The sequence below is a fragment of the Ochotona curzoniae genome, unplaced genomic scaffold (assembly GCF_017591425.1).
Source record: "Ochotona curzoniae isolate NIBS_2020 unplaced genomic scaffold, NIBS_Ocur_1.0 scaffold_3208, whole genome shotgun sequence".
Classification (NCBI taxonomy): Eukaryota; Metazoa; Chordata; class Mammalia; order Lagomorpha; family Ochotonidae; genus Ochotona; species Ochotona curzoniae.
The window spans coordinates 4,701,988-4,725,700 of NW_024467106.1; the positions used below are offsets into that span (position 1 = coordinate 4,701,988).

At 60.1% G+C, this 23,713-nt stretch overlaps 1 protein-coding gene across 1 annotated transcript; it reads right to left on the minus strand.

Annotated features, from left to right (window-relative positions):
- Window positions 1–1,465: 1,465 nt before the first annotated feature.
- On the minus strand, window positions 1,466–23,628 carry LRRC8A (leucine rich repeat containing 8 VRAC subunit A). The gene is made up of 4 exons (XM_041004455.1): window positions 23,560–23,628; window positions 21,275–21,381; window positions 5,349–7,513; window positions 1,466–2,168 (listed from the first exon to the last, which is right to left on the minus strand). The coding sequence occupies exons 3-4, from the start codon at window positions 7,503–7,505 to the stop codon at window positions 1,893–1,895; spliced, it is 2,433 nt and encodes an 810-aa protein (XP_040860389.1). The 5' UTR covers window positions 7,506–7,513; window positions 21,275–21,381; window positions 23,560–23,628; the 3' UTR covers window positions 1,466–1,892.
- Between the last annotated feature and the right edge of the window lie 85 nt (window positions 23,629–23,713).

Consider the following 23,713-nt stretch of genomic DNA (forward strand, 5'->3'; position numbering starts at 1 on the left):
TAGAGGCAAGTTACAGGCCAGCTGCTCAGCAGAGGCAAGAGCACAGTGAGTCCTGGCCAGGTCCCCAGGAGGGAAGGGCAGGCTGTGGTTTGTCACAGATGCTCAAGCAGCAATCCGGGTCTCATGGCTCGGCCGGAGGCACAAGTGCCTCACCCAGGCACTGAGAGAAGCTGTAAGGCAGCTGATGGTCCCTGCCACTGTTCCACCCACTGCTGGAGGCATCACCACTGCTTGGGGCCAAGGGCATCTGAAGGCAGCTCTGCCCACTCCGGGTTTCTGCCCGGGGCTCTGGGACACCCTGCAAGTCCCTCAGGACCTAGAGCAAGGCCAGGCCTTCCTCTCCTGACCCACAGTGTAGGCCTGCCCATCTGCCAAAGGGGACATGCAGACTCCGGGAGGGGTCTGCCCACGCTCACCCCTGGACTGACTGGGCTGTGAACCCCAGAACACTGCAGGGAAGACCCCTATGACACACACATCTCCTTGCTCTTATCTGTTATGTTTATTTGATATTTGAACCAAGTCTGTGAATTCAGACCCACGCCTAACGGACGCTCTGTGGCTGTCACCGGCTAGTGTGTTATTTTGAGGATTATATCCAAGGACACGACGCAGGAAAACACACACAGATGGACAGACGGATGGTGAGACAAGAGACGCTAAAACGGGCCTTAGTGTGCGTGTGGTTGATCTAAGGCGAGGACCCCTCTTCAAGTGGGGACCCGAGTGACTGAGCTAAAGCAGGGGAGCTTCCTGTTGTCACCCCCACCCCCGGGCCCTGACGGGGAGCAGGGGCCATGTGCAAGAAGGCCAGGTGCCTGGGACGGAAACTGGCTTGGAACCAGACGAGGCAAGGCTGTCCCCTTGCCCCGGCAGTGGCCACCCGTGCCTGCCCTGCTTCTGAGCACTGTCTGTGAGGGTCCAAGTGGTGACAGGGGCGAGTGGAAGCAGAGGGGGCTGGTGGTGGCACTGAGCAAGCCCAGGATGCATGGGGTGGGGTGGGGGCAGGGGACAGACCCTGGCAGAAGCAGCTCCTTGTGTCTCCTAACACTGTGTGTGGGGAGGGGCAGGGTCGGGGGTGGTGGAGCACCGTCCATCCTGGGACCGGCCACCCCGAGTCTCCTCCCTTCTTGGCAGCTCTAGAACATTCTGTTGGGCTGACAGGCACAGAAACGGGTGTCCGCCAAGACATATGGACGAGAAGGAAAACAGGACACCGAAACTGCGTCCCCTCCGCAAAAAACCCCAATAACAACGGAAAACGAAATCCCCCGCCCAGGAGGAGGAAACAGTGCCTGGAGGACCAGGTCACGCCGAGGGGGCACATCCTGGGCCTTCCACCAGCACCCTCACCCACTGGCCTGTAGTCTTTATTTTTTTAAGTTTTTTTTTTCTTTTTAATACCCAAACTATCCATTTCCAAAGCTTAAAAAAAACCATAATTTTTTACTTTAAAAAAAAAAATCAAAACCTCTATGAGGCCAGCCCCAGCCTTTCCACAGGGGGTGTGTGTTGGGGAGGGGACATCCACCTGCAGCCCGTGACGCTGCCCCGGTGGGGAAAGGGAAACAGCCCACGCGTGGGAGCTCAACTGTCTCGGGAATGTACAAGTTACCGGAGGGCGACAACACACTGGGAGGTGGACAAAAATAAATACGCTGAGCTGGGGGGGGGGGGGCCTGATTGTCCCAATACTGACAGTCTGATCAGATCTCTGGGCTCCCAGCTAGCGCCTGCCCTGAGGTGGGGGTGGGGGGCATGAGTCTCACAGGGAGCAAAGGGCCCAGCCCCTCACATCCTGTCCTCTGGGTATCCGGGAGCCTGTCCGACAGCCATCGGGGCCTGGCTGCCCGGCCCGAGCCCGTGACCGAGTCCTGCGGGGCTGCAGGGGCTCAGGCCTGCTCCTTGTCCGCCCTCCAGAGCCGCTCCTTGACCTCGGGTGGCAGCGTGTTGAACAGGTCCTCCTCCACCACCAGGCCACTGCGCTTGAGCAGCGGGCACTCGCCCAGCTCCACAGGCAGGCACTCGAGCCGGTTTCCCCGCAGCTCGATCTGCGTCAGGTTGGTCAGCTCGCCCACCCGTGAGGGCAGTGACTGCAGGACGTTGTTGCCTAGGTGCAGCGCCCGCAACTTCCGGCACTGGAACAGCTCCGGGGGAAGCGCCTCGATCTGTGGGGAGAGGCAGAGGGACCGAGTGAGGTGGGGGCGGGGGCAGCCGGGTCACAGTCTGCGTTCGCCTCCCCCAGCAAGCCTTTCCTCCAGTTTCCCAGAGCCCACCCTACTGACCCTGGCCTCTGCTGCCCCTGGCCTGTGGGCTCTCAAAGGCTGACAGGGTTGGCAGTCCCCAGGACACTGAGAGATGAGGCACAGTGTCATCATTTCCCAGGCTGTTGGGAAAGTAGAGGGTACACTCATGTAGCTAGAAGTGGGGGAACATTCTCTAATGGGGGTGAGCACCCCAGCTGTGCTGGGACTCCCTCCTGGTCCTTGGAGTCCCAGCCACCACGGGGCAGGCCACGCCCACATGTATCTTCCTCCAGGCAGGCCCCCTCTGAGCACCAACACTGTGAGGTCCCTGGAAGGATGCTGTAGGCATCCTCCCGTTTTACAGGTGGGGTTACCAAGGCCCTGAAGACACTAGCAGTGGGTGCACAGCATAGGCAGGATTCAAGACAGCGTGGGTGGAGCCAGAGACTCGGGGGCCCTTTTCCGAGGGTGCTGCGGAACCTGTATACAAGTGCCCAAGGGGGTGCCTCGCTTACCATCCCCACTTCCCTGCTGAGCTGACCTGCAGCTTGCCTGGATGCCAGCCTTAGTCCTCCGTGGGGACACACAGGCCAGGGGGCATCTCCTGTCCCACAGCTTCCCAGCATGGCCACACATGTCCTTTGAATCCGTCCCTCTGTCCCTGAAGGTGTAAAGCCACTTCCCATCACCCCAGCCCACCCGCCCTACCTGCTTCTTCCCCTCATCAGCACCCGACCACCTGGCATTTCCCTGCAAGCCGGCTTCACCCAACACACACACACCCGCCTTGGCATCTGGTACATGCTGTGAGCCTGGCTCCCCACTGAGCCACCCTGAGCCCACCTCTGTGGACACCCTACATGCTGTGAGCCTGCCTGTGACAGGGCACCTGGCCTGCCTTGGCCACCATCCCTATCCTGAAGGCTCTTGGCCTTCCCTCTTCTCCCCCTCCCTGGTGAGGCGGAAAGGACCCAGCAGCTGCTAGGGACTAGAGAGGGTGCCGCCTCAGGCTTGGGCAGGTTCAAAGTGGTGCTCTGGATGTCCCAGGAACCCAAGACAACTGACCCAGGACACATGCTCACCTCTCTGAAAACTTCTCGCCCCACCTTGGGCACCTCATTCCAGGTGGCTGTGTGGGAAACCTCATATCCCCGAACCCTCACTGGCTCCCCAACTTCCTGCAGACTCTACCCCCAAACTCTCTGCCCAATCCAGTTCTCAACTGCCTCTCACATTCACCCCAGGCAACAGCAAGAAGACCTCTGGGAGCTGTAGGAAGTCACTTCATTCATTCATTTACTCATTCCTTCATTCTCTCCTCCCTTGGCTCAGCAGGAGTGTGGGGAACCCGTTAGGCATGGAATCTAAGAGTCCAGGCAGTTGCCACATGGAGACGCCAGGGGTGCCTATCCTTGGGGGGGAGTCCACAGTTCAGGGGCTCGGTTCACTGCCCCTCTGCTGAGGAACCTCTCCCCCTCCCCCAGCTGGAATGGCCCAGACTTTCAGCTCCACCTGGCTGCCTCCTCCCCCACCTCTGGTCCCTCTGTGCTACTGAGCACTGGGTGCCCCAGGGAGCTCTGGCCGCGCCGTATGGCCACCGCCGCAGCACCGTGGGCCTTGTGCTTTACTGTTTACTCCGCAGCCAGATCCTAGGGGTCCTCTAAAGCCATCTGCCAAATCCACGAGCTGATCCATGCAGAAGCGAGTGAGCACCTGAGCTTCGGCTCATGTGTTTTGAGGGCTGCAGGCGGGTCTCCCGCCACTCCCCACCCACCACAGAAGCCAGGGCACCTGAGTGAGGAATGTGGGGTGGGGGGAGAGCTCTTTTCCACAAAGGCCTCCGCAGCCCGGGGTCAGGACAGGACATGATTCAGCAGTTGTGCTAAACGTGGCATCCAGAGGGTCGCCTTCCTCTGGGACAGAGGCTGTCGCCAGCTGCCTTCCTGAGGGGTGACCTCAGCCACCAAACGTGACACTCACAGGCGAGCTTGGTGCTAGGAGCTGGGGGTGCTGGGCAGGAAGAGAGCTGGCCGGAGACTCGAGAGACAGCACAGGTCCTTTGGGGAGGAAGGCGTGACTGAGCCCACCCCACCAGAGGGGTGCATTTGGTGCTTCCCAAAGGTGGCTTCTCCTCGGGCACTCGAAATTCCCTCCGTGGGGGAAGGTCACAGGGGCTTTGCTCAGACCCCGTGGGAGCCAAGCCCCCAGAGTGCATGTAGGCGGAGAAATGAGGAGCCCTGGCTCCAAGGAGGAGACAGGTTGGTTTACAATGAGAGGCGCCAGGGTAAGGAGAAAGGAGGCAGGTCTCGAGGTCAGTGGAGAAGGGTAGCGGCCTCAACTCTGCAGGGATGCATGGGAAGGAGTGAGGGGCTGGGGGCTGGGCATTTCAGGTGCCCCTCTGCAATCTGCTGTGTCCAAGCCTGCCACAGAGCTCCAGCTGGGAGGATAGGTGTGTCACGTCACACCACAGGGGCTGCTGTTCCAGTAAGGCTGGCCAGTCTCCCAGGTCTAAGGCTGCCCCTGGCATGCACGCCACTGCAGCAGTCTCTCCTCAAACCTAGGACAGGAGGAGGCACCCCGAGGGCTTGGTTTGGCTTATACACAGGAAGGCAGACCAACAAGCCACAGCACTACCCTGCTCTCCACTCCAGCCCACCTATCTCCACAAGAAGCACCTGATGGGGGCTCCCTCCAGCCCCTGACAAGAGCCTAGTGCACATGGACACCCTGAGGGCCTGGCCTTCTACACCCAGCCCCTCCCACAACAGGGGTGAAGACCCAGGCCCATCAAGCCCACTTCTGTCCTTCCCCATCCTCAAATACAGAGAGAGCAGCAGGCATGAGCAACACGGGGGTCAGACCACCCCCTCCACCTCAGGCAGCACCCACTGGCCTTTCACACCATTTTTTGTCCCTGGTGGGCCCAGACTGACCCCTTGACTCTAAATCCCATGGAGGCCAAGGGGAACAAGAGTCCACAACTCCAGGCTCCCCTGCATCTGCTGGCCGGCACTGGGAGAGGACCACCCACGGGCCTTGGCCCTGCCCCTGCCCAGGCCACCCCCCGGCATAGCCCTCCCTCCGAGGGCGGTGCCCACTCACGCGGTTGGCGGTGACAGCCAGGTTCTGCAGGCTCTGCAGCAGGCCGATGTCGGCGGGGAGGAAGGTCAGGTTGTTGTGACTGAGGTCCAGGTGGCGCAGCTTGCGGCAGTAGAAGAGCTGCGTGGGGATCTTGTCGATCTTGTTCCGGTTCAGGTAGAGGCGCTCGAGGTTGGTGAGGTTGCCGACCTGGATGGGGATGTAGGCGATGTGGTTGTACCAGAGCTTCAGGCAGGTGAGGCGGTGCAGGTGCTGGAAGCTGATGATCTCCTCGATGGTCTTGAGGTTGTTGTCCTTGAGGTCGATCTCCTGCAGGTTGTGGAGGCTGAAGATGGAGTGCGGGATGCGCTCCAGGTCGCAGCGGATCAGCTCCAGCTCCGTCAGGTTCACCATCTTCTTGAGGCTGTTGAGCACAATGAGCTTGGTGCCCTCGTTGTTGATGGAGAGCTTCTGCAGGTGCACGCCCACGTCCGTCACCACCTGCGGCAGCTTGCTCAGGTTGCTCTTGAGCCGCAGCACCTTGAGGCGCTTCAGCTCGCGCAGGCCGTCGATGACGATGTAACGGTTGTTCTCGGCGCTCAGGTTGCCTGTCAGGTGCAGCTCCTCCAGCGTCTTCAGGCTGTAGATCCACAGCGGGATCTCCTTGATGTCTGTGAATTTGATGTGCAGCGCCCGCAGGTGCTCGCGCAGGAAGGCCAGGGCCGGAGCCTCGATCTTGGCTGCCGTGTGGTACAGCCACAGCTCCTTGAGGCCCGTGAGCTGGGCGATGCTGGGCGGGATGGTCACGTCCGGGATCAGCTCCAGCTTTAGCACCTCCAGCTCGGCCAGGTCGAACACGGTGTCCGGGATGCCGCTCAGCATGAACAGGTGCAGCTCCAGCTTGTCCTGCGCGTTCTTGGTGAGCCGCTGCCGCAGCTTGTCCAGAGTCCACTCGTTGTTGAGGTTCAACTGGCGCAGCTTGTTCTCGCTCACCTCCGACAGGAAGACGGCGAAGCGCTTCGAGTAGAGCGGGTCGTACTGGTCGATGAGGTGCAGCATGAAAGCGAAGTCGTTCTTGACGTCAGGGATGTCGCTGTAGCTGCTCTCCTCGCGGATCGACTCGAAGGAGTACTTCTTGAGCGAGCGCCGCAGCATCCACCACAGCGTGTACATGCAGATGAGGCCGTAGGAGATGACCAGGCTGATGTAGAAGGACGCCAGGATCTTGAAGAGCGTGGCCAGCGGGTGGGCGCAGCGGTAGGTGCGGTAGCCTGTCAGACTCTCGATGTCCACCGTGCAGTCCACGTCGAACTTGATGTTGTGCACGTAGTAGACGGTGTAGCAGATGATGAGGATGAACTTGATGACCTTGATGATGGTCTGCCGCATGTACAGGCGGTAAACGATGTCGCCCTCCTCCACGTGAGTCCGGAACTTCTTGACTTTCTCGAACAGCGCCTTGGCCTGCTCGCCCTCCTTCTTGTCCAGCACGCCCGTCTCCGAGCGGTCCACGATGCCCTGCTCGATCCGCGACTTGGTGCGCTGCAGCATTGGCACGGTGGCCTCCACGTCCTCACTCACAGTCGATGACTTCTTGTCGGCGGAGCCATTCATCTTGCTGAAGGCTGGCTTGGGGTCGCTTTCCTCCACCACCGTCTCCGACAGGGCCCTTGTGGTCCAGGGCGAGTCGAAGCACTTGAGCAGGATGGACACAAAGTGCTCCAGCTTTGAGCTGGTGCGCGGGAACTTGAACCAGAAGTTGCTGCAGGCCAGGAAGATGAGCGTGTGCAGGAGTACCAGGTATGGGAAGTACTTGGCGAACCAGTGAAGCCTGTTTTCGTAGCACACAGCATCCACATAGTTGTACTGGTGCCGGTCCAGGTCGTACTTGATGCCTGTGGGGCCTGTGTCAGGGGTTGGCGCGATCGTGGAATTGGGGTAGGCGGGCTCTGGGCTGGGGGCCGCCCAACTCCGGAAGGAGTCATTGCAGGAGTCCTTGGTGACCCACTTACAGGGCAGGCAGATCATCTTGTCCTGCGTCACCTGCAACGTCCCTCCAAAGACAGCAATCATCAACATGACGATGGATATATAGTCGGTGAACACGTCCCACCAAGGCTTCAGGATCCGGTATGCCGGCTGTGTGTCCGCGAAGTAGCGGAGCTCCGTCACCGGGATCATGGTTCACCCTGCAAGGGGTACGGGGGGGCGGGTGGAAGGTGAGCACGAGGAAGGAGAAGCAAAAAGCCCACCAGCATCCAGACACGCCACCTGGCCACTCCACGGGGCAGCCAACCACCAGCCCTCCCGTAGCGGCTGTGCAGTCACCTGCTGGCCAAGAGACCCGGCAGTAATGGAGGTGCGGAGCATGGAACAGATCGGGTGGGGGGGATGGTGGCGCAGGCCTGCCCTGCCTTGCGCCATCTGGTGATAGCGTTTGGGGTCCTGGCTGAGGTTGCCCACCTGGTGAGCACAGGGACTTGTTGAAATGCCTGTCTGCTGGGGTGTTCTTGCAGGGTGTTGGTGAAGCAAACGTAGGCATGCCTTCCATGTGTGCACATAGGCACACATATGTGCATGTATGTGTAGGGGCTCCATGTGTGGGACAGACAGAAGGTCGCACAGCAGCCTACTGGCACACTTCCCTCCACTCCTGTCCCTGCTGTCCTATCCGCCCCTCCAGGTCTGTCCTCTTCGGTGGGAAGTGTAGGAAGGGACAGGACAACAGGGCTGCCTCTGTCCCTGTACTCCCATGCGAAGCAGGGCAAGGCTGGGAAACTCTGGGTCAGAGGCCACAGGCAAGAAGGGCAGCCCAGGCCACGTGGGATGCCTCTGGTCACCCAGCCTGCAGCATTGTACTCACAGCACCCCGCGAAACCATCATGAGAGCAGGTGGGGGGGGGGGGGAAGACTGTGTATTCCCAGGGGAACATGTGGAAAACCAGATGTGGGCTCCCAGGGGCCCATTTTCCCACGTAACAGCCTCCAGGCCTCCCCGTGCTTTCTTCTATTTAAAGATGTATTTGTGTTTATCTGAACGGCAGAATTACAAAGACAAAGAGGCTGACATAGAGATCTTCCGTCTGCTGCCTCACTCCCTAAGTAGTGCAATGGCTAGAGCTGGGCTGGTCCAGAGCCAGGAGCCAGCAGCTTCCTCTGCATCTCCCATTTGAGTGCAAGCGCCCAAGGACCTGGGCCATCTTCCTCTGCCCTCCCAGGTGCACCAGGAGGGAGCTGTGGAACAGCTGGGACTCAAACCCGTGACCATATGGGATGCCAGCGCCACCAGGGGTAAGCAGCTTTTCCTGCTACATCATAGCACCAGGTCCTCCTGAGTGACTTTACTTATTTATTTATTTTTAAAGATTTATTTTTATTGGAAAGGTAGATACACTGAGAAGAGAAAAGACAGAGAGGAAGATCTTCCATCCACTGGTTCACCCTCCAAGTAGCTTCAATGGCCAGAGCTGAGCTGATCCGAAGTCAGGAACCTGGAGCTTCTTCCAGGTCTCCCATGCGGGTGCAGGGATCCATGGCTTTGGGCCGTCCTCAACTGCTATCCCAGGGCACAAGCAGTTAGCTGGATGGGAAGCAGGGATGCTGGGACATGAACCGGTGCCCCTATGGGATCCTGGTGCATGTAAGGCGAGGACTTTATAGGCTACCATGCTGGGCCCAAGTGACTTCAAAAACACAATTGTGCTTTTACCTTACACTGATTTCCAAGCCGATCTGGAGCTTTGAGCCATGTGGTGAATTCCCATGTTCCTTGGGATAGGGGCTGGGATGGGACTGGGTCAGCCCCCTCTAGTTCACTGGCATTAGTGAGGACCACAGCAAGGGGCTCTTTCTCAATGGGATCCTCTGCTAATGCCATACACCTCCTGGCCCGGACTGGCCAAGGATGAGCTGGGTGGGTGGGAGGGACAGTCCAGGCCCGGGATGGGGAGGCAGCACCAGCATCTTCGGGAGCAACCACAGCAGCCGCTGGGGGCCCGGACGTGGGGCATTTGTGAAATCTCTCTGATGTCTGGGGCAAGGGCTTCTAAATTTAGCCTAGTTTCACAGACAGGGGAGCAAGCCTGAGGTCACTGCTGCCCTTCCTGCCCCTCACTCCTGCTGGGTCCACGCCTCTGCTTGGGCCTGCCTGGCACTTGCCTGCAGGCTCACCAGAAAACCGGCCCAGAAGGCCAGCTTCCCGAAGCTCAGGTCAAGGCAGGGCCAGCAGACAGCACCCACCACTCCTGCCTGGGGCCAGCCCTCCTGGGGAGGCCAGGGCTGCGGCCCGCCCCACAGGAAGGCCTGGGCCCTCTAATGACGGGCTGGGGCAGCACCCCACCCACACTCTGAGGAAGCAGAGCAGAGCGGTGCTCAGCTGCTCAGCGGCCAGAGCCTGTGAATCACGCAGCTGGCTGCTAGGCTGCAACGCGGGACACCATTTCCTGGCTCCCAGAGTCCTCCCTCACCCAGGGCGGGGCCCGGGCACTGGAAGGAAGGAGGTGCCTAGTGTGAGAGACAGCCTACCCCAAGCCACCCCGGTGGTGTGGGTGGCTGGCCCTGGGGACAGGAGTAGTGTGTGTCCAAGCAGGAGGGCGGAGGGCAGTCTCCAGGTTGTCCAGGGTAGGAAGGACCTCACCCCTCCCCACTCAGTCCACTCTCAAGGCACACCCTAAACTCCCTTCCATCCTGAGCTGGGGGGCGGAGGGCAACAAAAATGACCACGGAGTATGCCTTGGCTTCAGGGCCCCTGGTACAGACGCAGTGCTTGGGTTCCTCATGTGACCATGAAGGGCCAGGGTTGGACATGGGCTCATGCCAAGGCCAGCCGCCGTGAGGATGACCTGTCCAGGGCATTCACCCGCTCTCCTCTGCCGTGTGATTCTGGACAAGTTGTGGCCCTTCTCTGACCAGGTTTAGAGATGAGGGGAGGAGCATAAGCAAAGGCAAGGCCAGGCTGAGACTAGGTGCTTACATTATCAGGGGGCCTGCTAGGTGTCTCTCAATGAGGAAGGAGGGAGGGTCTGGGCTCTGGGTGGTCTCACCCAGGCACTCTGGGCTCCTGTAGGGTCAGTAACTCCCAGGGCTGTGCTTAGAGTCCCTGCAATGGAATGTTCTGTTAGTGTTTGGCTCAAGCAGCCTGGGCCCCCTCCTGGCCAGGCAGTGCGAGGGGCGGGGTGCCTGCAGGGTGTGGGCCAGGGTGGAGCAGCAGTTTCAGGTGGATGTGGCCTAGGCTGTCCCTCTTCCTGCCCCAGGCAGGGACCTGCCCAGGTGCCTCCACACCCAGCCTAGAGCAGCTTCCTGCTCTGCTGCAGGACCCCGCCCAAGAGCCTCGCAGGAGCAGGGGTGCCTGCTGTGCGCAGGCTTGTGCAATTTCTCGGCTTGCTCTGCACTGTGCTAAAATGCCCATGAGCCATCATACTCGCCTCACACAGAGCACATTCGTGGCTATGTAGCTGCTATCGCCAAGGACACCCATCTCCATCTCCGGCTCCGGCTGCCCTCCGTCACTCTCCCTCCTCAGGGTGGAGGTGGGAGCCCTGAGCGTGGAGCCCACAGCCCCCGGCTCTGGGACTGGCTTCTCCCCTTTAGAGCTAGAACATCATTCTTCTCTCAGGCCCATTGCATGTGCACTGGGGACTGAGAGGGCAAAGGAGGTCCCACCTATCTGCTCTCCTGGGCACACCCAGGGAGGGGCCAGGGAGCAGAAGCAGGTGCCGGAAGAGGAATGGAGTGGCGCCACATCCCGTGTCCAAGGGAGTCCAGGCTGCTCCCTGTTGGCCAGGCTCCTGGGAAAGTGGCAGGTGACAGCTCAGGCACTTGGGTCTCTGCTGCCCACATAGGAGACCCAGACAGAGCTCCAGGTTCCTGACTGCAGCCAGTCCCAGCTCCAGCCACTGCAGCCATTTGGGCAACGAACCAGTGAATGGAAGATACCTCTCCATGTATCACTCTGCCTTTTGAATAAAATAAACAAATCTAATTAAACAAACTGGAAATGAGGCAGAGGGGCAAGCAGCACAGGCCTCTAGCCAGTCTGGGTCTTCCTTCCCAGTCCCCTTCACAGCAAGGTTCTGGTCGCCCCCATCTGCCACTGCTACCACAGACACTTCATGTCCTGACCACTGCTGTCACAGCCAGCAGAGATGGCGAGGTGGACAGCACTCCCTGGTGAGACCTCCTCGGTTCCTGCCCATCACACAGGGACAATAACAAGTGCCCACAAGGACCAGAAAGAGGGCTACAGGGGGGTCCTCAGGCAGGTGACAGCAAGTCTCACATAGCAGTGGGCATGAACAAGGGAAGGCTGGGGTGAGTTTGGGCTCTGCCACAGGTGAGCAGAGGGGCCACCACCTCCCTGAACCTTGGGTCCTCTGTACCTGCTCCCGTTCCTCTTGTGAGCGCAGCCAGGTGTGCCCAGTAGCGTGAGGTCGGGCCTCTGTGGGCAGCTTCCCTCACCTCTGGCTGAGGGTGCAGGCAGGCCACGGAGCTCAGGGCTGGAGCCTGGGAGTGGAGTGAGCAAGAAAGGCAGAGCGGAAGCAACCCGGGCCTGGCTCCCTGGGTGATTCAGCAGACACCTGGAGAATGAGCCGCAAGTGTGTGGAAGGCAAGGAAGGGGGAGGCCATGAGGAGCCAGGTGGGGCTGGCACAGAGGTGGCCACGGAGCACCCTGCAGGACATGGCAGGGGACAAAGTAGCCCTTTGATGGCGCCAGGAGTAAGCCAGACGTGCACTGGTAGACACAGCCCCACTGCGATAAACCAGCCGCTGACACTTCCTGCACCGTGGGGAGGGACTCTCCTGGAAGGTAGAAATCTAAACCGCCATTGTAATTGTTAACCAGCTCTGTGCACTATCTCCATGCCTGCAACCCACAGCCAAGGCTGTCAGACGAACAATGTGGCCTCGGAAGGCAGAGAGCAAACAGCAGCTCTCAGGTGCTCAGCTCTGTGCAGCTCAGTCAAGGGGGTGGGGGGGCCAGGTCAGGTCACTGCCCCAGGGTACAGGGAGTTGGGACCCTAGACAGATGGCAGGGCCTGAAGAAGGGGCTAGCTGAGAAAGGACTAAAACCATGTATGCCCCTCCCACTCCCCGCCAGAAACAGGAAGAAGAAATAGAAAATTTGGAAACAATGACTATACCCATTTTTCCCTAACCTTTGACTCTTCCCACGCTGATCAATTATGTTAACATCATCTAAAAAGTTTTTTTTTAAAGATTTATTTATTTTTATTACAAAGTCAGATACACAGACAAGAAGAGAGATAGAGAGGAAGATCTTCCATCCGATGACCACAACAGTTGGAGCTACAATGATCCAAAGCCAGAAGCCAGGAGCCTCTTTCAGGTCTCCCACGCAGGTGCAGGGCCCCAAGGCTTTGGGCTTGACTGCTTTCCCAGGCCACAGGCAGGGAGCTGGATGGGAAGTAGGGCTGCTGGGATAGGAACCGGCGCCCATATGAGATACCGGTGTGTTCAAGGCGAGGACTTAAGCCGCTAGGCCACCATGCCGGGCCACAAAATTTTTTTAATTGAAAAAAAAAAAAAACAGCAAAAATGTGTGTGGTCTGCTGTCCCCTGTGAGTTCCTGCCTCAGCGGGCAAGAACTCAACTGAGGGACCCAGGTGCCCTGGGGAACGGGGCCGCTTCAGGCCCCGGCCAGGCTCACTGAGAGGAGCAACTGTAGGACTGGGCTCGGCCAGAGAAGGAGACAGCCGGGGAAGGCTCCGGAAGGAGGATTTCGTCACCTGCATAGTCTACCCCATGACTCTGGGCAACTGCTCACGCACTCAGGAGCCAATGACAATACATTACACAGTGATGCAAACATGTGACCGCAAACTACTCAATAACATGAGAAAAACATGCAGAGTGCATGAAGAACACAAAAATGGAAGAAACCGAGCTTGCGTTGTGGCTTCCGCCTGCCACGCTGGTCTCCTACCCAGCCCCCGGCTTGTGGTCTAGGAAAGCCGTCCCTGGACCCCTGCACTCATGCAGGAGGTGAGGAAGCAGCTCTGGCCTCCTGCGTTCAGCGTGACCCGCCCTGGCTGCGGCTGCCATTTGGAAAGTGAACCAGCAGATGGAAGATCTCTCTCGATGTCTCTCTGGGTGCCTTCTTCCTCTCTTCCTGAATTCTGCCTTTCAAATAAGTAAAAAATAATTTTTGCTGATAGAGGTGTCTTATTGAACCCTGTACATGGCAGGGGCAGGGCAGCAGTGACCCTCAGTGAAGTCGTGGCTGGTGGCAGAGCCACCCCAGTAAGAGGTTCAAACCTCAGGGGGCAGGGGGGAGAATCAGCATGGCTCTGTTTCCTGGGCCCCACTCTGAGCAGTTCCCACCAGCAACACAGGCCCTTGAGGAGCCAGCCCCAGGACGACCCAGGATCTATCCAGAGGTAGGACGGAGGGGCGTATGGCCGAGTGAGGCTGGGAGGAATAAAGGGCTCTCGCCCCAGAGGGGGTATAGGTGGCCATCTACAGCCTGATGATGTGGGCTGTGGCACTATAGTGCCCACATCTTGAGTCTGTGCCCTGCTGGCTTTGATCCAACTGTGGCAGAGAAATCCTCAGGTTGATCCTCCACCTCCAAGTGTGAGTATCCCATTTGGGCACCACTTGGTGTTCCAGCTGTTCCACTTCCCATCCCGCTGGTGCCCTGGGACAGTAGGACGGCCTAAGCCTGGGAACCCTGCACCCACATGGGAGACCTGGATTGAAGCCCAGGCTTCTGGTGTCTCAGCTGTTGTGGAGTGAGGCCGGTGGACAGAAAACCTGCTTCTCTGCCTTCTAAAGCTAAAAGGAAGGAAGGAATGGAGAGAGGGAGGGTGAGAGGAAGGAGGGAAGAGAGAAGACCTCTGGTGGGGGTCCTGGCACCCCTGACGGGGAGCCCGGTTGACATCCTGGCTCCCACCCGATGCTGGCAGGCAGCAGCAGGGGCTTCGTGGCTGGGCTCCTGCCACCCACCCACCCACCCACAGGGAAGACCAGATCAGAGTTCCTGCCTCCTGGGATGAGGCCTGCCCAGGTAGGTGGGAGGGGACTCCAAACAGCCAACTTGAAGTAGTGTGACAGCAAATCCAAGAAACAGGGAGGAGACGTTAAGTACACACAGCGTAAGGGAGGATACACGCCACGCACAGGAGAAGGGCACGTGGATCACCTCAGAGGGAAAGCACAGCCCGGCCAAGGGCAAAATCGTAAACCCAGGCAAGGAGCAAGCATTTCCACCAAATGGTTAACACACAGACCAAGTACAAGCAAGAGGTGAAATATGCGGGCAGCAACTCACAGGGAAAAAATGCGAATGGAAATTCATGCCTAAGAAAATTCTTAGCCTCTTTAGTAATCGAGGAAGGCCAATTCCCACACTCAGACGCCAGCGACGCTCCTCCTGATCCCTGGTTGGCCAGCAAGGAGTGGGAAACTCCCCTGGGGGGGAGCACGTCCCACAGCCTGCAGGCTTGCGTGACACTCCCGGGCTGTAGGGCTGGTTCTACCAGCCGCCTCCTGGCGAGGCAGAGGGCAGGCCGCTGGCTCCCACAGCCACAGCGGGACGCTCTCTATCAGTTAGGGCTAACCACGACATAGCCACGGGGACCAGCCAGAGGGACAAGGCAGAACCAGACAACCTACGGAGGGACAGACATGGGTCACGTCGGGGGAACAGCGAAGGGACAGCCTCGGGTACAAAATCCACCAGATCACTTCAGTAAGGAAGGGGTGGCGGGAGGGTGAACCTACAGCTATGCTAGTACTGGCTCAGTGCGGCTGTAGGAGTCCAGCACTGTGCCTGTGGCTCACGCAGGCCTGACCAGGTGGGGTACCGGACAGAGGCGTCTGTTCTGCCTTGACACTTCTCTGAGCACCTTAACATCCCATCACACAGACTTCACAACACCCGGCCAGCATACACAGCTCAGCACCTGAGGACACAGCAGCGCAGGGGGCGCCCTCGCCCTGGCCTGCACCTGCAAAGGAGGATGGGTGGGGCTCAGGGGGTTTGGGGGATGGGCTCCCATCCAGCTCTAGTGCTGGGGCAGTCCAAGGACCCAGACAAGCCTCTGCTTCTGCAATTATTCATCTTCTACGTTTTTTAAAAGCTGTTTTACTTATCTGAAAGGCAGTTACAGAGAGACACACAGATCCCCCAAATGTTGGTTCATCCCCTAAATGACCTCAACGGCATTCACAGGGAACCGGGCTCTCTCCTGTCGACCCGCCTCCTGTGGGTGAAGCCCCCACCTGACATCCTGCCCCACTTCTGATCCTGGGAGAGCACTTAACGGCAGCCTGAGTGTTCAGGGCTCCTGCTGCCCACACCCAGGCGGCAGTCCTTGCACACAGATCCCTACGCAGTGAGGCAGGAGGTACCCGGGACCCGTTAACAAGACAATCCTGGAAAGACACGGACCACATGACCCAGGGATGGCTCCATCGCCAACATGACCCAGGGATGGCTCCATCGCCAGAGCAGATCCTCTAGGCTTTGAATTTCCCATGCATAAGTAACACTTCTGCATTTTCTGGAGACACAGTGTAAGTATTTCAGAGCAAACACACAGGACCAATCAGTAACTAAGGAACTAGCCTTTCCACTCAGTTTCAAGATTTTTTGTTAGTTTACTGGTTTCTAAGTTCTATTACTGCATCTGAATGGCACAGAGAGAGTTCTTCCATCTACTGCTTCGCTCCTCAAGTGACCTGCAGCAGCCAGGGCTCCACCGAGTCTCCCACACGGGCAGCAGGACCCCGAGGACCTGGCCACTACTCGCTCCCGTCCACGCATGTTAGCTGGAAGCTGGACCGGAAGTGCAGCTGAACTTGATCTCAGGCACGACGTGGGATGCACGCATCCAAGGAATGGCTTCACCTGTGGTACCACAACAGCACTCACAGGTCGCTGCCAGCTCACAGGAGGTGCCCAGGTGCCCGGTCGAGCTCCCTGCTAAGGGCCTGGGAAAGTGGCACGTGATGTCAGCTCAGGGCGCAACCCACGCGGAGATCACCCGGAAGCTCTCGGCTCCTGGCTTCGGCCCAGCTCCAGCTCCAGCTGTTGTTGGCATCTGGGGAGTGAACCAGAGGATGGAAGATCTGTCGCTCTTTAAGTAACGCTGCCTTTCAAATACGCAAGTAAAACAATGTGAAGTAACAAAAGCATATTCTCTAAGCACGCCCTCTTCTGCTCCAGCTTCTTGTTTAAAGAGGCCTCAGAAGGCAGCAGGGTGGCTCAAGTTAGTGGGGTTCCTGCTGCCCACATGCGGCCCCTGTCCCCGGGGACTGTGCCTGCCTCCCAGGTTTGTCCCCAGCTGCTGCAGGCATCCGGAAGATCAACTGGCCAATGGGAGCTCTCTGTCCCTCCAACAGACACACAAAAGATGAGCAGACCCAGCTATGGGCTGAACCACGTGGAGGCCCCTGGACCTCTGGGGATGCCTGGGGAGAACAGCACTCTCCTCCCACCTACGGCACCCCATGCCCACAGGGGCCCCTTCCTGCTGGTACCTCTGACAGCAGGGAACAGGAGAAATGCCCCACCATGTCGGCAGCCCACAAGGGGACCCTGACCCGATCCTACACGGGTGGCAGGATTTGGCAGCTCCCATACCTGGGCGCCTGCAGGCGACAGCAGATAAACAGGGCACAGAGGGCCTTTTGTTGAGGCACAAACAGCCGCAGGGAAACCTTCCCAGGCTGGGGGCGGGGGGGGCAGGCGCCCTCCCCATGCTTCAGGGGCAAAGCTGTTCCCACAGCACTGTCCAGGGAAAGGAGTTTGGTGGGGGGGGCAGCCCGCCACTCCCAGCAGGCCCCAGGCTTGTCTCCAGAGGGCTGCAGGCCGGCCCAGGGCCACCAGCTTCCTCTGGTCCCCAAGGCGGGACGGGAAGGAAAAGGTCTCACCCCTCATCTGGCACGCACAGCAGCCCCCCTCCCCCGGCGGGACACTGCCTGCCTGCCTGCGCCCACACCCAGCCGGGTGAGTCAGCGGCTGCGGGCTGGGGGTGCTGCCGACTGACCCCATACGAAAGGGCACACCCTCACTTCCTGAGGAGAGGCCCAGGGGAGACATGGGCCGTGGGGAAGCATGGGGTCAGCTCCTCTCTGCTTAGTGCTGGGACTGGGCTTCCCAGACAGGCTGGTCCTTGTGCAAACCTGTCAGGGTGGGGCCTGCCTTCCAGATGGGAGGGTGACAGCGAGGGACCCTGGCCACAGGATGGCCCCGGCTCACCCTGCCTGGCACCCACCATGCGCCAAGCATGTCCTGTGTCTTGGGTCCAACCTACACATGGACCAGTGAGGCGGCCCTGCTTCGCCAGGGTGGTCCTGGGCAGGTCACTTGGCCTGGCCAGGCTGTGGCTTCTGCTAGACAGCAGGCCAACGCACCCATTCCTCCTGGGGTCCAGCCCAAAGATCTAGGACCAGCCGGTCAGCCATGGTGAGAGCCTGAACACTTCACCAGCCCCTGGCCAGCAGGAGATCGAAGCCCAGGGGAGGGAGGCCACACAGCCAGAGGTGGCAGAAGACACACCCTGGGGCCCGGTGCCTCCAGGCAGGTCTCCGGTGCGCACAGGCGCCCAGGCGCTTGGAGAAGCCCGTTTCCTGAGGAGTGTATGCCCAGAAGGCCTCTGCAGGGGCCCTGGCAGGCCAGACCCTGGGGCTGATCTCCCCAGATGTGTCCCGAGGTCCAGGGGGCAGACAGGTCCCGACCTGCCAGGACTCCAGCACTGCCTTCCTAGAAGGTTCTGAGAGGTAGGCATGGGCACCCTGGATGGACTATAGGCATGCTGCACTAAGGGCCCCGGGCGGAGAGGGGGTATTGGGGCTGTCTGATTCCCAACCCCCACGATGGGCATGCTGTCATGCTGGCCGGGCAGCACGTGAAAACCGTGGAATTTTACAGCCCGTTTCTCCGGGAGTGTCATGTCAGGCGGCAGGCGGCAGCAATACCACAGAGGGCAATTTAATTCTGAGGTTTTAAAAGCCCTCAGGAGAGCGGGAGACGCTGGAGGGGTGTGAGCGCAGCAGAGAGGCGAGGGCAGTGCCTGTGGTTGGAGCGAAAGCCCTGCAGCCTGGCCGGGGGAGGTAACCGCGCACTCCCAACACACACACCTGTGCAAACGGCACGCAGTTACTCAGAGCACCATCTAACCCGGTCCCGGCCGGCAGCTCAGCCCTGCTCCCACCCCCAGGGCCATGGCTGGGGACTTGTTCACGAGAGCCAATGGTGACACAGGCTGCAGGAAGATATGGCTCTGACACTCCCACCAGTGTCAGAGGAGCATCTGTGAAGTGCAGGTTCCCAGGCCCAGCTCCCCAGCGCTGACTCTGCCACACCCCCATAGGCCTGAGAAGGAGCAACAAGGAGGCCATGGGGCAGGGAGGGTGCAGGCCATTGAGCATAGGGGGCTGGGTTGGAGGCTTGGGCTACAAACTGATCTCCATACACAAGGCCTGGCAAGAGTCAGACGGCACGAGTCAGGCACTCAGCCCCAAGAACAACCTGGGATGCCAAGACTGCTGGGAAGGAGGAAGAAGCTGGGCATCCAGCATGGAGGGGCTGAGACCTGGGGCTCCCTGCCAGGCAGTATCCCATGGGGCAGAAAGGGACCAAAGGGCAGGAGGAGGGCGAGGCAGGACAGTGAGCCTAGAAAACGCCTGGCGAGCTGTCAAGTTGTCAGCAACTTGGGGAGACCCCACAGCCAAACCTGACCCCATGCTCTCCCCACTGCCAGCCTGACCCTGAGGGTCCTGCCCAGCTCAGGGCAGAGCTGTCCCTTGTTGTCCCCCAACACCCTGCCCATCCTCTGGGCTCAGTCCTCAACAGAGCTTTGCAAAAAGACCAAGGCCAATGCCTCCTGCAGGCACAGCAAAGGGTAAACTGAGTCAGGACCAGAATTCTGCAAATCAGGCTGGACCCACGTGCTTCCTCCCAATCGTACTAAGTGGGGCCAGGTGGCCTCCGAGCCCTCAGTGCCCAGCTGCCCAGCAGGGGTGATCACACTTCTGGCCTCCCCCGGGGCCAGGTCGAAGTTCCTGGAGCCAATGGGAAACTCCTACAGGGCCACACGGGAGTCTGCTAACCCTATGCAATAAACAAGAGAGTCGACAAGATCGCAACAGGCCCTTCCTGTGCCCCCTGCTGCTGCAAACGCTCATTCCCACCCGGGCACACAGCCCTGAGCAGGAGGGGAGCTGGCACAGTCCAGCCTTCTGCTCACCGGGGACACAGGGACCCTGGACGGAACACAAGCAAGCTGCAGGCAGAGAGCTTGCACATCAGCCAGAGTGTGTAAAGTCAGCAGTCAGTCACACACACACACACACACACACACACACACACACACACACACACACACACACACGGCGGTGCTGCCCCCCACCCCACCCATTCTTAGTGACCACCACGGAGAACCGGCGGATTGTCCAACGGATGCTACGGCACGGAGACCACCAGCTGTGCCACGAAGGTCACAGCCTCCTTCAAACCTTGCCAGGGAGGCTAGTGCTCTCCTTCCTGGGCAGGGATGGTCGGCGGGCAGACCCGAAGACGCCAGGCCACAGCCACAGCAGCCCCCTGCAGCCCTTCTCTGGTCTCAGGCTCCGCTCCACCCTTCCCCAATGTCCCGCAGTGAACAACATCAGGGAGGTGGCAATGTGAAGGGCCACGCCAGGTGGGACTGTGGACCACATGCAGGGCCAGGTACTCGGCCAAGTGCCTCAATGACACCAGCGCATGTACGTATGTACTTGCTCATTTTTTAAAACGCTCTTATTTGAAAGGCAGAATTATTGAGTGAGAAAGAGAAAGATCAAGAGATCTTCCGGGCCCGGCACGGTGGCCTAGCAGTTAAAGTCCTCGCCTTGAACCCACCGGGATCCCACATAGGCGCTGGTTCTAATCCCGGCTGCTCCATTTCCCATCCATTTCCCTGCTTGTGACCTGGAAAAGCAGTCGAGGACGGCCCAAAGCCTTGGGACCCTGCACCCACATGGGAGACCCATAAGAAGTTCCTGGCTCTTGGCTTCGGATTGGCTCAGCTCCGGCCATTGCTGTCACTTGGGGAGTGAATCATCAGACAGATGATCTTCCTCTCTGTCTCTCCTCCTCTCTGTATATCTGACTTTGTAATACAAATAAATAAATCTTAAAAAAAAAAAAAAAGAGAGAGAGAGAGAAAGATCTTCCATCTGTTGGTTTACTCCCCAAACAGCCAGGGTAAGGCCAGTCTGAAGCTAGGAGCCTCTTCTGGGTCTCCCACATGGGTGCAGGGTCCCAAGCCTTTGGGCCGTCCTCTACTGCTTTCCCAGGCCACAGGCAGGGAGTGGCTGGGACTCACACTGATGCCAATATGGGACGTCAGCATTACAGGCAGTGGCTTTGCCCACTATACCACCACACTGGTCCCTACACTGTACAAGGGATGCAGTGCCAACCCTTTCGTCAAGATGAGAAAAACCAAGACTTGGAGAGATAGCAAGAATGGCCAGCACACGACAAGTCGGACTCGCACCTGGAACCAGCTGCTATGCCCAAGTCCTAACCAGCATACTGTCCGCCTCATGGGCTCCTCTGCCCAGTGATCCCAGCACGTGCGGATACATGCTAGCTCACCTCAAGAGACACCCCACGCTCAGCTTAAGGCATTCAGGCTTCGAGAAGGCCACTTCCCCAAACCGTCTATCCACTGAGGCCAGGGAGAGTGCCGTCCCACGGAACACGCTTTGGGAACTGGCCGCCTGACCCGCAGCCCTGGGCTGACAGGGCCTGGGGCGAGGAAGGCAAAGCAGGCTCATGAGGAAGCAGTGTGAGCACCCAGGGAGCGGCAACCAGGCACAGAGCAGCCGGCCCTGTCTCCCACCACCCCCAGCCCCACAGGGAGAAGAACAGGGCCTGCAGGGGAGGACGCCTGGGGGTGCCAGATGCTGCAGCTGGCAGGGTGAGGTGCGGTGCTTACCCTGCGGCCGGCTGTGCTATCTGCGGGTCGGTTGTCGCGGCTGAGGCTGGCCCACGTCTGTCTGGGCTGGGTCCTGGCATTCCTGTTGCTCCATGGACACTGCCTGCCTGTGAGAAAGCGAGAGAGCCCATCAGCGAGCCTGTGTGTAACCGTCAGGGTTGCCTGCTGTGCTGCCAATGGTCGGTCCCTGAGGCGACCAGAGAGCCTCAGTCTGCTGAGGGGGTGCCCAGTTGGCAATAGCAGTGTGGGGGATATCCAGTGCTCTGTTGGGGGTCCAGGGAGGACTTCCTGGAGGAAGAGGTGCCTGTGTCCCCAACTGGGCATCCCGGCAGGGGAAACGGCACCTGTCTGGCCGAGACAGCAGGCAGCACCTAGGGAAGATCTCATGACTCAGTGACTGGACCGAGAGGAGTTTCCGGGGGCAGCAGGTGGGCCGGTCACGCTCCCTGCCTGTCTGCTCACAGATGTGCGGCTTCAGGTCAGGAGGCCATGCTGGGATGGGACACCAGGCTGAACAAGACGGCCAGCAGGTGCAGGGGGCTAGGGGGCAGGGGCGGGGCAGACGTTGGGGACAGCTAGGTAATGGGTGGAAGAATGCCACGGCCAGACTGCAGGGCAGGCCACAGACTCTGAGCCATTCTGGGAGCTAAGGGTGGTTTCCACCCTGCCAGAAGGGGAGACACCCCAAGTGTCCAGTAACTCCACACGGGTGATGGGAGCCAGAGCGGTGACGGCCTGGGGTCCTTGGAGCCAGCCCTAACCTGGCCCAGCCCACTCCACCCTGCTCTGCCCACTACCCTCAACCAGGCTGGACCTCTGACCACCCCTGGCCTCTGGCTGCCTCTAGTAGTTCTACCGTGCTGTGCCCACTACCCCAACCCCCATGGCAGCCCAAAGCGGGCCAGGGCCCACGTCTGCCCAGCACCACTGCTGCCCATCTCCCACCCTGACGACTGCAGGAATGAATGAATGAAGGAGCCAGGGATGGAGAAGCCATGTGCTGGGTGGCATCTGTGCCATCAGAATGCCCAGACTGCCTGCACCCATCAGCCAGGGCCTCAGTGCTCCCTCAGGCCAGCTCCCAGTCAGGTCTGGTAGTAAAGCAAGGCCTGGCCACCGCCCTCAATTGGGACCATTCAGGAGCCCCCACTTCCCAAAAAGGCCAAAGTTTGCCAAGAGAACTTGTTTCCTGGTGGGTGTGAACAGACTCACGTGATTAAGTCTGGGGTCAGTGCACAGAGACGGGGGCGTCAGGAACATTTCAAGAACCCCTGTGCTGTGGCCCCAGTCCCAGAGGGTGGACCAGCTCACTGGATCCCTGGGGAGGGGGCTCCTCCTCCCAGCCTGGAGGGGGGAGGCCAGGGCCAATGGCTTGGCCAGAACACCTGACCTTCACTGAGGCAATGGCGGAGAGACGGGGCCACTGCCACTCCCACTCCCCTCCGCTGGCCACAGGAAGCACGGGCAGCAGCTGCCCTCCTCCCCCGTCACCGTGCCTGGTCGGGCTGGCAGCCACCCCACCCTTCCAGCCAGGCCCCACAACCCCCGGCCCATCGCTCCTGCCCAAAAAAGGCAACCACTGCATCAGCCAACAACCAGACCATCTCAGACCAGGCTGGTCTGATCGAGCAAGGCGGGAGTGGGAGCAAGAGGCACGGAGACCCCAACACCACCACCAGCAGGAGGGGAGACCCCCCGGCCCACGGGAGCCAAGCGGGCTAGCCCCCCGAGAGCCGGCCGTGGGGCCCATCTGGACGCCAGGATCCCCGAAACCCCAGCCCAGACAGGCCCCTTCCTCGAAAACTACGTCAGGGCCCCCTGTCCACGCGGGATGCAGAGGAGGCAGGGGTCCCGGGGAGGACGGGAGGCCGGACACTCAGCAGGCAGAACAGCTGAGGGATCTTAGGACCCGAGGTGGAACCTCTAGCAAAGGGGGGCGTGCGTGTGGAGGGGTGAGGATCCGGGGGGCACCCAGGCGGAGGGGGGCGCTGGCACTGGGGAGTCGGGGCGGAAACACCCGGGCTGCGGGCGCCGGGGTGCCTGGCGGGGGGCTCGCGCGCCGCGACACCGGGCAGACCGGGGGATCCAGGGCGCGCAGGCCGCGGGGAACGGCCGGCCCGAGGCAGCCGGCGGCGAGGACGCCCCGCTTCCCGCCGGCCTGGGGGCGCCGGCCCCGGCGGGCACAGCCCCAGCAGCCCCAGGGGCGCCTGCGGCCGGGCGCGCGTCCACGGCGGGTTCCCAGCGGTGACAGCTCGCGCCCGCTTCCCCGCCCGGTCCTGACTCACCTGGGCTTGCCGCAGCGCGCCGCCCAGCAGGCCGCCCGAGCCCTGGCCGCTCCGTCCCGCCGGCCTCCGCCGCGCTCCCCCGGCACCTCCTTTTGTTTGTCCCTCACTGCACCACTCAGCATCCTCCGCCCCGGAAGTGACGTCAGCGCCAGGC